This window comes from Limulus polyphemus, unplaced genomic scaffold (genome assembly GCF_000517525.1).
Source record: "Limulus polyphemus unplaced genomic scaffold, Limulus_polyphemus-2.1.2 Scaffold46, whole genome shotgun sequence".
Lineage (NCBI taxonomy): Eukaryota > Metazoa > Arthropoda > Merostomata > Xiphosura > Limulidae > Limulus > Limulus polyphemus.
Window position 1 is genome coordinate 266,306 of NW_013665656.1, and position 16,213 is coordinate 282,518.

Sequence of the window (16,213 nt, forward strand, 5' to 3'; positions counted from 1 at the left end):
AAAGTGCGTCTTATACACCAAAAAATACGGTACTCAGGTATTAAAAAAAATATTTCAATCATTATCCTTTTGTCCTGACCAATCTCTTATGCTAATAAACTTTGCAGTTCTTGAAAAATTAATATTACAGGGTAATGAAAGTAATCACTACAGCTTTTAAATATTCTGATTATAGTTGAACATTGCTTCCTCAATATTATATTTATGACCTTAATAATTGCTTTACTGATTTTTTAAGTTCCACTGCTGGTTATATTCAATAGGATATTCAAGGAAGACCAATGTCAACAGTTGAGTTGATCAGCACATGCGATCAAGTAGCTCGCATTCCAGGATGTAAAATATTTTGGCTGCATCTGCAATCAATGATAGGGCACAATTCATAGTGTTCCAGACACTTGTTTGAACGTGCCTGTAGCCGAGGTGTATCAATGCAGCTAAAATCACATACCTTGTCACATTCAATAGGACGGTACTTTCTGCAAATACTGTATATTACAATTATTTCATAAAGAATTAAAAAATAAGCTATGAAAGCACTCAATATAAAACCATATTAAATTCATTCAGAGTACTAAAACAAATATTATCCCACTTCAAAGATACTCTTGATTAGGGATGCACAGGCACCTGGCCAGATATTAAAGCACCGGCTGGGTATTGGGCTACTTGGTAATACTCAGCTCCAGCCGAGTGTCGAAGTTAAGCATCTAAGCCCTAATCTTTGTGGCAACTAACGTGGTAGTGAAAGTTAGTCAATAATTGGTTTATTATTTAAAAAAATGTGTTCCGAATAACAAAAATTGACTGCCCGCTGAAAGTTGGGGATTCAGAGAACAATAGGGGTTAATAACAGGCATGGCTTCAGAAGTGGATTTCTGGGGAAGGTGTGGGTTTTGAGAACAATAGGAGTTAGGGTTTGAGAAGTTGGGGTTAGTCATTGAAAGTTGAAAGTAAAACTTGAATGCTCTGTTGGTAATTATTCGGTTAAATGTAATAAGCATCAATTTTGTTTTTGTTTCTAATTTTTGCGTATTTTTTTTGGGGGGGCGAGGGGAGAACTTGGTCCCAGTTGACACCCAGACCTGGTATTCGGTCAAATTTTACTACCCGTGGATCCCTACTCTTGACAACTTATAGCAGAATAGAATCAAATGTGAAATTCCATATTTAGTCTGTTCAGCTTTGTTTATCAACCAAACAACTCACTCACTAGAGGTTAGACTTTCAAAACATAAAACAATAGTATCCGGTACACAACTCATAAGGCAAAGTTCAATGAAGATTATTAAACTCTAAATGATCAAAATAATATTATGTTCTTATGTGAAATGAACAAGTAAGGAAAATAAGGTAAGGTAATGTTTACAAATTTAAGTATTATTTTTTCCCCACATGATTTAAAATGCCCTTCTGCCATGTATTCACAGATGTTTTCTTTTGTTTAGCAAGTCACCTCATAAAATTCAGGGAAAATGTATATAAAGGCTCATTAACATATACACATTTTATGGCTAAAATCAAGTTTAAACAAGACATACAAAATACTTATTAAAATACTTAATAAGATGTAAATACTTGATAATGCCTTTTTAAAATATTTTATGTAAGTGTGCATTTTAAAAAATAATCCATATATAAGTTGTGATTGGAAACTAAGCATTTTTAACTCAATATATAGCACCATTTGTACCCATCTTTGTAAGAAAAATAATGCTGCAACTGAATGTTTTCAACAGCTTCACAAACTTGGATTTATGTGAAATTGATCATAATGCTATATGTGTATTGAACTAAATAACATCAGTTTTAAGTTTCTGAATGCACCTTTTTAAAAAAAAATAACTCAGAGTTTGCAAAGCATAAAATTCATACTACTTACTAACGTAATGATGGCACATTCAGCAGTTAACTGTGCAGCATTAAACAATGTTCTTACAAACTTGTAGATTGACCTATGATCTGGGTCTCGTTCTTCAAAGTCTTCTGGGTAACCATCTTTCTGAGCACAGTATAACAGATTAATTTGTTATTCTACAAATTAAAATTCACCATCATTATATAATTAAACAAGTTTCAAAACCTTCAGCATAGAAGATATTCCTATAAAATTGCAAACTTTTCAAATTTTTTCCTTCATTGAACTGGAACTTGTAGCAGATACACATTTTTTCTTTTTAAGTTATGTTTACATTTGCTAATCTAGTAACACATACATAAAATATACTCAGCCTGAATACATGATTATCAATGAAGATGAACCAATGTAGAAAAACTGTCCAATGAATTTGGCATCACTTCATTACGATGCAATACTAGTAACATCTTATCAGTATGTAGATACATTCTGCTTATGAAATTAGGAGAGCTTTCAAGACTTTCACCCTCAAGTATAAAATATTAAGACACTTTAAACATTGTTTCCTTTATCATTAGTGAATAGCATAGTAAGAACTACTTCTAAAATAGCCAACATCTCTTTAATATATGTTTTTGTGTGCCTATTTTCCCAATAACTTAAAATTTACAGTGCAATGTACCCTTAGAGAAATATAGAAGATTTTTGGGGTTCTTTGTTAACCTAAAATGGATTTTCAGTTTTTAAACTTTGAGTTTTTCAATGTAATTTTGCAAATTTCAAGGCCAAAATTCTTGTATTAAAGTGTGCCTTCTTTCAGTAGAATTAAGCTGGACCAAATGTTTCTATATTATCTGAATTTATACAAAAACATTTATAACTGAGTGGAAAAGTTAATATTAAGGAAGACTATTGTTAATTAGTTGGACTTTATATCTGAGTGAAAAATACTGATATGAAGTTTTGATACTATTTTTTGTGAATAATATTTTGTGATATTTGAAATATAATCCTTTTGTTTTTCTAAATTGGTTATTCATATATGATTATACAATCAAAGGTTTAAAGCACTTGAACTCTGCACCTAACTAATTTTTTTGTCCTTTTGGTTGAAGAGATTATTCAGTGCTTTGAATTAATCTTGCTTCATGAAATTATCTGTGACCATTTCCTTGAAAATATGCTTACTGACAACTAATCAAACAATTACCTCAACTGAGTTGTAATGGATACATAAACAACTGGGTAATCATTTTTAAAACAGAAAAAATAAAAAATAAACAAAACCCATATATTCATAATTTAAAGTCATGGGAGACTTGACACAACCTGTTTCACTGGCTCACATTTAGTTCCACTAATTCACCTGGTAATCTTTATACACATACATTAAACTAACCGATCCATTCACCATTCAATTCTGTAATTAAATGCTTTAATGGGGAAATCCAAAACTTTTTGACAATCATAAGCCTTTTATTGTTTTCAACAAATCAACATATGCATCCATAAAAATTGGTAATTCTGATATAAAACTGTATCTGAAACAAAGACACTTCAAATACAAAGCATGATAACCACTGAACATTTTTTAATATCAATAAAGTTTCTTGGTTAATTTACAATTTATAATGAAATACAAACCACAACATGACATAACTTTATGTTGATCAGAAAGTTCTATTTCATGTATACAATCAGTTTCAACTTAATTGATATTTAGTAACACATTTATTTCTTTTGATACTTTATTTTGTCAACTGCAGTAGTCATCACTTTGGGTTATAAATCATGAAAACATGGAAAACTGACAATGATTTATAGGTGACTTGAAATCTGACTTGTCACAATAACATCAGTTCAGGCTATGTTATAGTATTTCTGCCAACAACATTCTTGGTCCAGATCCATTAACATGATAATAAATACATTTTCAATAAATATGATGTTTTTTACTTATCTATTTTGTTTGAATATAAGCATAAAATTAATATTCAATATGGAAAGATTTGAGTCATCAGAATATTTTGCCATCACCCATCATATCTGATGTCTTGTGATAAAAGAAAATTTCCAAAGTTTTCAAATATAACATAAAAACATTTTCTGTGATGAAAACCATGCCAAAAGAAACAATTAAAAAAAAACACCCTCAGATCTGAGGTTTGTTCGTAAGTCCTCCGAATTTCAAATTAAATTCCACTGTTCCTCTCACTTTCCCACAAAACCACACACTACTTCTCACATCATTTTATTCATTCTACATTGATGTAAGTAGTTTATAACCTTCTATATCAAATCGTATTTAAAATTTGCCTGTAGTTAGTTTGAAAGCAGAGTTTCATTAGTGGTTTTTCAGATCACATACTCCAAGGTTATAAAAGGGTGTGAATCAGATGCTGTACAAATAAAATATGAAAAAGAGAAGGAAAAATCACCTGAAAAACAAAACCTCACAATTTTTATTCTTGAAGGATGATAGTTTCTTAGCAATTATAAAACTATGCTTCAATATGGGTAGAAAAATGTTAAGATAATCAATAAGTTCTTTAATCCTATTACGGTTAATGTTCACCTTTTAGGTGTCAAGTGCACACCTAGATACCAAATTCCAAAATTTAGATGTAAAAATAGTTCTAGCTCTATTTCAACAATTTTGACTAGAACATACTTTAAAACTGATATTTATACATTTACTTAATGTAATTCACAAAGAGAAATGGATAAAAATGTGCAACTTTAATTTCTCTGCAGCTTCAAGGAGACTCGCCAGTAAATAATTTATCATTTTTTTTAGTTTTTATGCCCATCACCAAATATAGCCCTTGAAAATATAATGTTTCTAGTCCTGATTTTCATGTGCCTCCCTTTTATAATTCCACAGCATGAAGTTTGAACAATTGTTTAAATAGCTCAGCATTAAGAATAGATAGAGATGATTGGATAAAATATATTCTAATTTATGACAATACAGTATAAATAACATGGTTTTAGCAGTAATTTAACAGGTTTTCTAACTATGACAAGAGGGGCTTAAATTAATTACCTTAGCTACTCAATCTGATAACTGTGAGATAAGCTTTCAAACTGAAGATGAAACTGATAATACTCTGTACTGAAAAAATTTTGCATTATATGTCATTTGACAGATTAAAACTTTACCTTTCTACCAGTTATGAGTGATATAGTATAAAACTTTAAAGACAATTACTGGCAAGTTGAGAAAGAAAGGACATGACAGGTAGGCATGGCAAGTGGGTCTGATTTTCTATTTTATGATTCTGTAAACAAATAAGATTGAATGCTATAAAAATCAGACTTTGTCTTAGTAATATTTATATTATAATGAGTAATTTACATTAAATTCTGTACTTCAGAGAAAGGTGGTAAATAGATTATAGAAGGAGAAAGACCTAGAACATAAATGTCAAGATTATCATACTATGGAAGATTGAGGATTTTTTAAAACATTTCCTTATAAAACTAAGAACTTAAAACTTGTATATTAAAATTTGATTTACTAACTATGTTTTGATGCCAAGTTTATTCATATACATTGATAATAAAGTAGTTTAATTAGATTTTGAATGTAAAATATCATGATGTGCACTTTGACCTACTTGTTGAAAGAGAGTTAATCAAATTGAAACTGACTTGATACATAAAATGGAAATTTCTGATCAATAATCTAAAAAAATCAATTTCTAATAAAAAAAAAAAGGAGAAGCATTTTTAATGTTTTTTTTTTCTTCAAAATGCTGTTGCACACACCTTAAAAATTATAGTAATACTAAATAAAATTATATGTTTTTTCAAAGTGTAAACTAGATATATCATTTAATTTATTTGTTTGTTGTTAAGTGCAAAGCTTCACAATAGGCTATCTATGCTGTGTCCACCACAGGTATTGAAACCCAGATTTTTAGCATAATAAGCCTTCAGGCTTATCTCTGAGCCAATGGGAAGCATACCATTTAGAAAGTTTGTACTAAATTTCATACAATTATTTTAAGTATTTCCATAGTAAAAGTGGATATCAGTGGCACACCTCCAATTTAGAGGTGGTTAAATAATGTCTCAAACTCATACATACATATAAAAAACAACCAGAAGTCTTAAAAATTTCTATCACAGTTTACTGTCAAAGGGGTGGACATCTAATTTTTTATGCTGTAGACTAAAGACATTTTCATACATACTCAACACTGTGTAAATTTTAGAGAAGACTTAAAATAATATTAAAGATTCAATCTCAATTTAGGTTTTTTTAGTGAACACTTCTCCAGCATAATAAAAATTTACTGTCAACAACTAAAAAATATAGTTATATAAAATATATATATATATATATAAAATAATTATTTGGTGAGTTAGTAGAACTAAATGTGCAGCAACAGAGCACACTCTGACAATTATAACACAAATTTATCTCCCAAGACTGCAATTCTTCTCTGTTTTCTAAAAATCAATTAAAAATCATGGCACCAAAAACAAAGTGTAATGACAACTTGTTATTCACATTATTGTTTTATAATTCAGAATCAGCAGCATTTAAAACATATAAAACAAATTTTGCAATAGTAAAAAACACTTTTGAAAAAGATTATATAACATTTAAGCATTAATATCATATGAGAACTGATACCAACCGAACCTAATTTAAAAGAAATTTAGTTGACACTTCAGGAACAGGAGCAAACACATTAACTTACAGATAAAGGATGAAGTCGTTCATCAAAAATATCCAACATCTTATTAGATGACCGATTACGTATGTGATAAAAAACTGCCAGAGTGACACATTTTATTGTATTTTTCAAATTGGGTTGGCTGACTGTACTATCATCCAAATATATGGTTGAACATGAACTAGACTTCTTTAATGGGCGGGATTCAAATAACTGCTAGAAAAAAGAAAATATTTCAATAATCTTTATGTAAATTATTACAAATCTAGCTGAGAAGAACATAAGAAATGAGCTCAGTTAGTTTAGTAGCAAATTAAAATGTTTCTACCAACAACTACTCAACATCATTCAACATAGCAAATGTTTTAAAAGGAGTGGACATGAAAATATGTATTTGTTAATTAACACAATAATTAATTAGTTAGGTTTCTCTTATTTTTGAAGAACCATTTTTCAATTACAAGAAAATAGGCTAATTAAAAAAGAAAGAAAAAGAAGTCAAATATAAAAAGCAGAAATGAAGTAATAGTACATTATAATGCAGGAATGATCAAATACGGTCTAGTGCAGAAGTAGGACCCACTCAATGATATGGATATATCAACAGATTTTACCTATATTCACAATCCTCTCATGTGAAATGATGCTCAAATCCACAAAACTATAAATACCTAAAATGTCTAGGTCATTAAATACTACTACTGTTAGAAGAAAGAAAAACAGTAACTTACTATCTAAATTTCAATAACATAGTACACTGCCCAACTTAACTCCTTTTCTTTGCAGTAATACCAAAAACACTTTCCTAAAGGAATGTTCGAAAACATTTTAAGCAAATTTACACGTCCCTAAAAGCATGATTTGCAAAAATATAAAGCAAAATTATGCAATATCTGATTGAAAACTAACAAGCAGCTGTAGGATATCAAGTGCTTTCTGAAATAAAATATAAACAATTTTAACTTTCAACAGCACTAGTCATTGTAAAAATAGTTTTACTTTTATTAACACTTTCACAACCAAACACACTGTATTCCCAAAAATGAGGGAAAATTGGGAAGTTTGACAACACATTGCAGATTTTATATTTTATTGATTTATTGTACATTTTACTGAAGAAAGAATTACAGATAATGTATCACTGAACTCAGAGCTAAGTACAACAACATTGTAACTAGGAATATAAATAGCAGAAGTACCAATTATGACCCTATGGTAAGAAAGGGGTTAAAAGAAATGTTGGTTAAATTACCAATTTAATGTAGACTGACTGTTGTTAAATATTTTGGTAAAGTCAACTGTCCATTTTATCACCCAATGTTAAACAAAGATCATGCATTATTCTTCAAAGATAAATAAAATGTATGAACAAAAATGGGTGAAATACATAATTTTTTTTGAAAATGAAAGACTCTTGAATAAACAAATTCTTTATAACAATTACAAATATCATACTTTTCAAATAATTGTTCACAAAATAAGTATCTCACACACACAAGACAGTCAAATCACCAATAATTTGCCAATTTTCTATTTGTAGGTATTATGGAAATTTGTTGAAATCATGGCCTTGAATGTTCTGATACTTAATATACCAACAAACGGGACTTTTAGAATTTTCCACACAAATCACACTTTCTTGTACATTATGTTTGTTTCTGCCAATATCTACAGAAAGCATCAAAACTATAAGGTTGATAGTTGCTACAATAACATGCCATATTTATGGTGAAATGAATTAGCAAAAGTATTCACACCAAATTTCATAAAAAATTAGTTGTTAACAAAAATCTAAGGTCTGAACATGAAAATATTCTGTAACAAAAAAAAACAATACTTAATGATTATATTACTGAATAGGATGACTTCTGTTTGGTTGTTCCATTCATAACTAAATCTGATACAAATCAAACTTTACAATAATCAAAATAAAGTTGTTTTCTAAAATGATCACAAAAGTCTACTGGTAAGATAGATTGGATTTAATCAGACAAACATGTTTCTTATTTCTGCAATCTACAATTTTTGTCAAATTATGTCTTGTACTTTTACTTTGTATTTAAGGCAAAGATACTAAAGTTATCTACTGCCATCCCTAATTTTGAACTTGGCAGCCAGTTAGCAGCACCCACCATCCACACCAAGGGATTTACTGTCACTCTTATAATGCATTTACAGCTTAAGATGTGCAGAATATTTTGTAGCCTCACACACACAAGTCAGTCAGCTTCAAAATTCAGAGCTCTACCACAGGGCCAACCCATGCCCAAATAATGTCTTTTCTCTTAATACACTACATCAATTTCAATTATATATTTCTAAATTACACTAGTTATAGCTAATACATTACCTAAAACTGACTTATAAAAAAACTCTTATACTATGAAGTACCGACATACATAAAAATAAAAGCAATAATGTAAAGCAAATCAACAACTTACATTTGTTTGGCTCTTACGTTTTTCTCGACAATCTAGAAAAATTAATTTTTTTCTTTTAGTTTTATGATGTTCACACAGTACTTTTTCTAACAAAAGAAATTCACAACTTCAAAGCTTTTAAAATGCAAAAAAAAAATTAAAATACACATTTCAATATACTTAGTTCAAAATTACATCTTTAAATTATTCATTAGTTACACACCACTAACAAAGATTATAACATATATCAGACATATTTATAAGATCCATACTGTGAATGGCTATCTTATGTGACCAGTTATGATAACATTGGCCAACACACCTGACAGATTTTGTCATATCTAGTCTTGTTAGACCAGTAAACTTCAACAATCAGAACTTTGCTGTAATAAGTAAAAAGAGATAAAACATTTTAGTTTAAGCCTCAACCCATTAAATTATTCTGTTATATATCAGGTTTATAAAAGATTCATTTCTGACTCTCAAAAAGCTAGAGTGCAATATATGGTAGTATTGCAAATCACCTGCCAGAATTCACAGCCATGGTTTTTCATTGCAATTTAAGCATAGTCTCTCACCTGAAGATGAGTTAATGAAAACGTATATGGTTAAATAAAATCATTAAGAAGTAGTGGAAAACTATATAAATACTATTCTCTGGACTTATGTACATCTTTTCATAATTCTTGGTATCATATTAAAATATATTATAATATAATCTAAGGAAAGTAATTATAACAAGAAACTCTTACATCTTTAAAATCTTATTATTTTTCATTTGAAACCCATGTGTTCTCAAGAAAAATATCCCACAATAGTAATTGCTATAGCAAATAATAAAATCTTAAAACATAACATACACGCAACAAGGGATCATTTTTTCCTTCAAGACAGTTCTTGTACATCCACTCTTAAGAAAAATAAAACTTTACACCCACCCTTTACTCTTCAGGAAATCATCAATTCTTCTCCTTAACTTCTTACCACCCTCCATTAATACCAATGGCAACTCATTCTACATGTTAATTACCCTGAGAGAAATATAAAACTGTCTTGACTGGAACATAGCCTGTCTTTTTCAAATATTAAACTTATGACATCCTACTGTCTTCAAAATATAGCACAAAAAATCAGAGACCTCTACCCTATCAATCTCCCACATAATATTATAAACTTAAGAAAAATCATCTCTTAATCCTTTGGATGCTATAATAGGATTTATCCAACTTGACATTTATAGCCATTTGGTGCAATAAGCAAATTTACCCCATGATGTCACAAAAACTTTTCCTCATAGTGCAACAGTTAGGACACTCGCACGTCCTTGAATTTCCTGCCTTAATACTGCGCATGCATACACCACTGAGCAAAAGTGCAACTAGTGAATTTTGATATTGGAAAAGTACTAAAAAAGGTCAAATTCTAAATTTCATTTGTTTGTGGATAATTAACACTTTTCAAGAAACCACATGAAATTTAATTACACATTCAAGAGAATACAGTTAAGAGATCTTAACTTATCTCCAAAAGATAACCCTTCAATCCTCAGTTATCCTAGAAGCCCTCTTTGAAACTCTTTTCAATAACTCATGAACCTTTCTTAAATAAGGAGACCAAAACTGTACACAGTATTCGAGTGAAGTCTAACTAGTCACTTTTAAAGAACAATAATTATTTCTTAACTCTACATATAAAGGTTTGGTCATTTTTACTAATCTATTAACCACCATGTAACCATTAACAACATGGATCATTTTCAACAGGAAAATGAGGAATAATTCTCTACATATGTCCACCAAGTTTCATCAGAATCTGATATATATATCAAATAATGTGTCTTACTTCTGGCATCACTTTTTGACCTCTGCATAAACAGGGGACCAGCCGTTGGATGAGACGATGGGTCACTCTCCAAGTCTAAACCCGCAATCAACATAGAATTTAACAATGAAAATTCTTAGACTTTCTCTAAATTAACCTGAAGAAATATATACATACAATTAAATCCAAAAGACAAATCATAAAATAATTAAGCTATTTTAAGAACAGGAAAGCATTATTACTCGGTGCATTTAGGGTCTGTATCTATCTATCTATATATATATATATATATATAATTCCTAATTTAAGGTTTTATGGCCAGTCAGACAATTATTAAAATCACAAAAACAAACAATGATTTCATAAAAAGTTTATAACATTAAGTTTGAATTTAAAATTTCCTCAATTAGCCTTCTACAGCCAACTTCGCCATTACTAAACTCTTTCAAAAATCTTACAAATGTGCTTATTAACTAATTTTATAAAGCTTACTTAAACATTTACTTTATAATTCCTTTAGACTTCTACAGTCACAGCCTTACCATTGCTAAACTCACCTGAAAAACACACAAATGGATCTGTTACAAAAAAATTTAATAACCTTTAAAATTTACTCTAACTTGTATCTGATTTAAAAGTCTAATTATAACATGTTCTTTTCATTCTTTTACTCTGTTCTACCATAAATTATCTTTTATTTAATGGTAAAATAAAGTAAAATAATTTTTGCCAGTGAATCACTGCTACAGTTAGGAGATTAGTGAGATTTCCTAACTGATCAATTGCTGGGCTCATTAATTAATTAGATTCAACTAATGGATTATTCTGACATGAGATTTAAATAATTGAGATAATCAAAAATATCAATACCCAGGATTAATTAATTATTTTTTGTAAGTTATGAGACTAATCAATTAAGCAGAACAACCTGGAATTAATAAAAAATAAGAAGAAGAAATCACAATGTCAATATCTTAATTACTTTTATAGCTGGAATAATCAAACAGTCATAATCAGAAACACTAATTTTGATTAGGTAATTATTCTTATGGGATTAATAGATTTAATTCTAATTTTGATTAATTATTATACTGTTTGTTTGTGGTTAAGCACAAAGCTACACAAAAGGCTATCTATACTCCACCACCACGATATTGAAACATGGTTTCTAGTGTTGATGTGTCACTGGTTGATGTAATTAACATTCATGGGTAAGCTATTATATAAACTAATCAAGTTAATCACCTAGCTCTCATCACTGCCATAGTAATGTGAGTTGTTTTATTTGTGCATAATTGTGTGTGTGAGAAGGGATCATGATTCATGATATTTAACTAAGTTATTAACAGTTGACACCTGGAGATTTTAATTTTATGCTAACAAAAAAATAAAAATATCAATTGCACAGAGCGATCCACATATTTGCTAAACTCTATAATACCAGGGTGCACTGATTCTACACACCTGTTGTATGGTTTGTTTTACTGCATTTTGAAGAAAAAAAAACAGTAGAAGAATTGTTTGAAACTTAGAAGACCTTTCAACAAATTATGTAGTTTCTGAAAATAAAATGTAATTTTTATATATGATATTTGTATCAATTTGCAGCTTTGAAATTTAAAAAATAATTCATTGAAATATGTTTTAGAGAAACAATCGAAAGGCTTACCTTTATTGTGGATTTTAGTTACTGATTTCTATGTCTTCCTACATTATTTTAAAACTTTTCTATTGTGATTTTATTTTATAAAACTAAGTTCTTTCTCTATTGTGCTTATGATCACTGGCATACAATAAAAATGTTTTTAGGCATTAAAATTATATCAAGCCAACTTTTTTTTAACATTTCCTTTCAGTGTTTTTTTGCATATTCAAGCCACTATTTAGGCTGATAAGGCCTAATATACCACCTTATTGACAAAATGAAACTTGATATCATTGAATGCAAATGACTTAGCTAAACCTACCCCATTTTGTTCCAAGAAATCCATTATAAAACCATAATTCAGATGAATACAAAATGTTAAAGCAAGCATTTTGCGAGCTTTTAGGGAAAAAAAAAGAAATTAAACTGTGGTGGAACTTGTTCAAAAACATATTTTCTTCTAATAATATAACAACAAGCTAAGTTTTTATCACATTCTTCTAATCTTTCTGTGAATCTACATTGAACAGGAAGCCATATTGTTTATACATTTGAAAAGAATAGAAAAACAGCTTTCATTAGATGTTTCAATCACAAGCCTAAGACTTCTCAAAGCTGAGATATGGGCAATTAGATCACATCATGACAAATGAGGTTAAGAAAAGTGATTAGCTAAAGACTGATAAAACTACAGATGTATTCAAGTTACAAAGTCAAGTCAGTGCTATTTTGTTCAAAACTATTACTACTTTCCTCCTAGGGGGGCCACAAATACAGTATTATGCTCAGACAAATTCAGTAAATTCACAAACACTAATGAGTTTGTTCACTGCAAACTGAATTAAACCCAAAATCAAAATTTTACATTTTTTTGTATTAAATAACTTTCAAATCTTAAGTTGTTGTTCTTTTTTAATGTGTGGATGATTGGCTACAAGTTTTTTCCTACAATATTTTTCAATTCAATGGTGTAATTTTGCCTTTGAGGTGGAATGCACCCACCTGGGTATGATAGAAATAAATTATACTTTACCACAATAATAAGGCAGCATATGAATCACATGCAGAATATGTCAAATGTGAACACAAAGCACTATCATGTAATGGAACACAAGATGAAGAAAGCACTTCTATCAATGAGTGCTTTAAGAAATGCTAGCACTATATAACTAAACTTTATTTATACAAATCATTACAAGTTCTGACCAAAACACACGAAGAAAAATTAGAAAATAAGTTATCACTAACACACTCTTGTTTTAGGTAGATTGAACTAACTGGATAAAAAAATCAGATCTGAACTGTAGAATGAATGAATGAAAAATAAAATTAAACTTTCAAATTTCACTTAACATAAACATGAAATGTACTACAGATAAATTTAGAGCATGCATGACAGATATAATCATTAAATGATTGAGAAAATTAATAATACACACCCTCTGGCTCTCTTTCACTGATATGCTGCAAATTTGATGCACTTTCTTCTGGCTGAATTTCTGCCTCTGGTAAGTAGGTGTCTTCCACATTCTTACTGCCATGCCTGGGACTCGTAATTCTAAAACACGAACAGCTATTCCCCATGACTGTGTAATAGTGAAATTTCAAACCATTGATTTTAAGTAATTGTTTCTTCTGATTTCTGGGAAGAAACTACTATAAGCAAAACCAGTGGTGAGGCATCTGAGAAAATAATTCAGCAGCTGTCAGAGAAAGCATCATGTACCACCAATTCCTGTATAAAACAAAATATATACATACATAAATCAAAGTACCCCTTATTCACCTAAAACCAATCACCCCAAAAAATTAAATCAAAATTTAAATGAAAGTCTTCAACTGCTAGTGACTATCCAACAAAATTTTAAACAATTTAAATTAAAATCACACACATTTCCATGTAAGACACTCCATAGGCTTATAACTCAAATTGAAAAACTATTTTTGTGGTAGGACACATAAACATATGAGCTGTTTAAGTATAAATGATATTACTTCCAAATCTTTCCTTTTTCCCAAATGTCGAAAATTGTAATTTTCAATTATTATACTACCTAAATATGCAGTGCTTAAAACATCAGTTGTACACACATTACAGTTATACAAGGGGGTGTAATTTCACTACAAGTTTTTATTTTTCAAGACTTTTTCAAATGACTATAAAACAGGTAACTTAACCCTATCGAAACGGGTCACAGGTGAAAGACCACGTCGTCTCGTTTGTTGACTCACATTCAAAATTTTATTGAACTACTATTTCATAAATTTATGTCAATAATTTTGGTATCAAACTGTAGATTATAATTCAAATTTTTAGTACTGTATATTACTCAATTTCTTAATTTAAAAGCAAATATTAAAAAAACAAATTTTTGTGTGTCACATGGTATGTTGAATGCAGCACTGGTTCAAATTAGAGGTTTGTGATGTCAAAACGCTAAGTCTATTGTTTCGTACAAATTAGAAACTCAAATTACTGATATTGACAAGCTAGAATATAAAATAAGAGCCTCTTATCTTTTCAATTTGCTAAGATATTGCTCATGTAATAAATCAAACACAGTGGTACATGAATAACGAATTGGAAACTCAGAATGTCCCCCTAGTGGCATTCTCAGCCATTTTAATGGTCTTGGCGCCATTCTTTCTTTTGAACCAAGATTTCAATGATGTAGGGTGTGTCTTTAGTCTGCTCGAAATTTAATATTTTTTAGACTAAAATACATCTTAGTTACTAAGCTTGATAAGTTATAGTGGAATTATGTGGTATTAATGTAGTAATTTATGATTTTTTAGTTATTCAAATATATATATAAAACCTAAAAAAATATTTTGTTTCATATCCTCCACGTGCAAACTTTTTAAAGGCTTAGCAGCCTACGTCAAGCAGAAACCGAGTACAAGATAATTGTTTGCTTTATTTTTTTAGTTACTGTTCTATGTTTTAAGAAAAATAAGTTTAAGAACTTATTTCAAAATAGCAATAATCTATATACATATATAATGTATAATAATTGAAATGTGACTGTATTTTACAAAATACTAGTCGACTAAAACACAGCCAAGACAAGTTAATTTGTACAGACTAAAGGTCAGTTTTATGTTATTTAATACGATAACATGAATGCACGTGAGCTGAAAGGTCAACATAGTAAAAATAATAAATATATATAAATGTATAATGTTACGAGATTTAAACTATTTAGTCTAAACATTTATGTTTTCATGTTATAATTTATGTTCATTCTAGAATGAAAGAGGCATAATTTACATTTATTTCCTAATTTTTTATGGTGGTTGCGAGATCGGTCAAATCTACCGAACCCGTACAGAGATTAATTACTGAAAATAACAGATAAAATATAAAGTTTTTCTTAAGAACGTTTGATAACTATCTGGACATTATAAAGATTTCACATTTGAAATTTCAATATTCTCTGATGCATAAAAGTATTTTTAATCTTAAAATGAATATTACTTTGTATGATAGCTAGGCTACATGCAAAAAAAGAAAAAAGACACGAGAAAAACATTGCTTGTAATGTTTACTGATAATCTGCCAAATTTCGTTAACATTTGCTTACTAATTTAAAAGTTATAGCATGAAAACTGTAACAAGCACAAATGTGCTAAAAGATTCAACTAACAATCACAGTTAGAAGCAGAAGGGTATTCTGTAAGTTGCTGCAAAAACATTTGTCAGCTTTGTAAAAGTTAAACCTAATGGTATGTGACATAGCAAAAAGTTTTCATTTTGCAAGCTTTTGGGATTCATAGCTGC

At 29.4% G+C, this 16,213-nt stretch overlaps 1 protein-coding gene across 2 annotated transcripts in view; it reads right to left on the bottom strand.

The window, feature by feature from the left end:
* Positions 1-14,163, bottom strand: part of LOC106462527 (cyclin-Y-like protein 1-B) — a 37,898-nt gene extending 23,735 nt beyond the window's left edge. Inside the window, exons 1-5 of one of the 2 annotated variants that reach the window (XM_022390024.1) lie at positions 13,872-14,163; positions 10,809-10,883; positions 8,988-9,019; positions 6,571-6,759; positions 1,883-2,002 (exon numbers count right to left, since the gene is read on the bottom strand). In XM_022390024.1, coding sequence (XP_022245732.1) covers positions 1,883-2,002; positions 6,571-6,759; positions 8,988-9,019; positions 10,809-10,883; positions 13,872-14,016 — 561 coding nt within the window. In that variant the 5' untranslated portion in view covers positions 14,017-14,163. Of the gene's footprint in view, positions 1-1,882; positions 2,003-6,570; positions 6,763-8,987; positions 9,020-10,808; positions 10,884-13,871 lie in introns of both variants that reach the window. The other variant, XM_022390019.1, reaches the window with a different exon arrangement.
* Between the last annotated feature and the right edge of the window lie 2,050 nt (positions 14,164-16,213).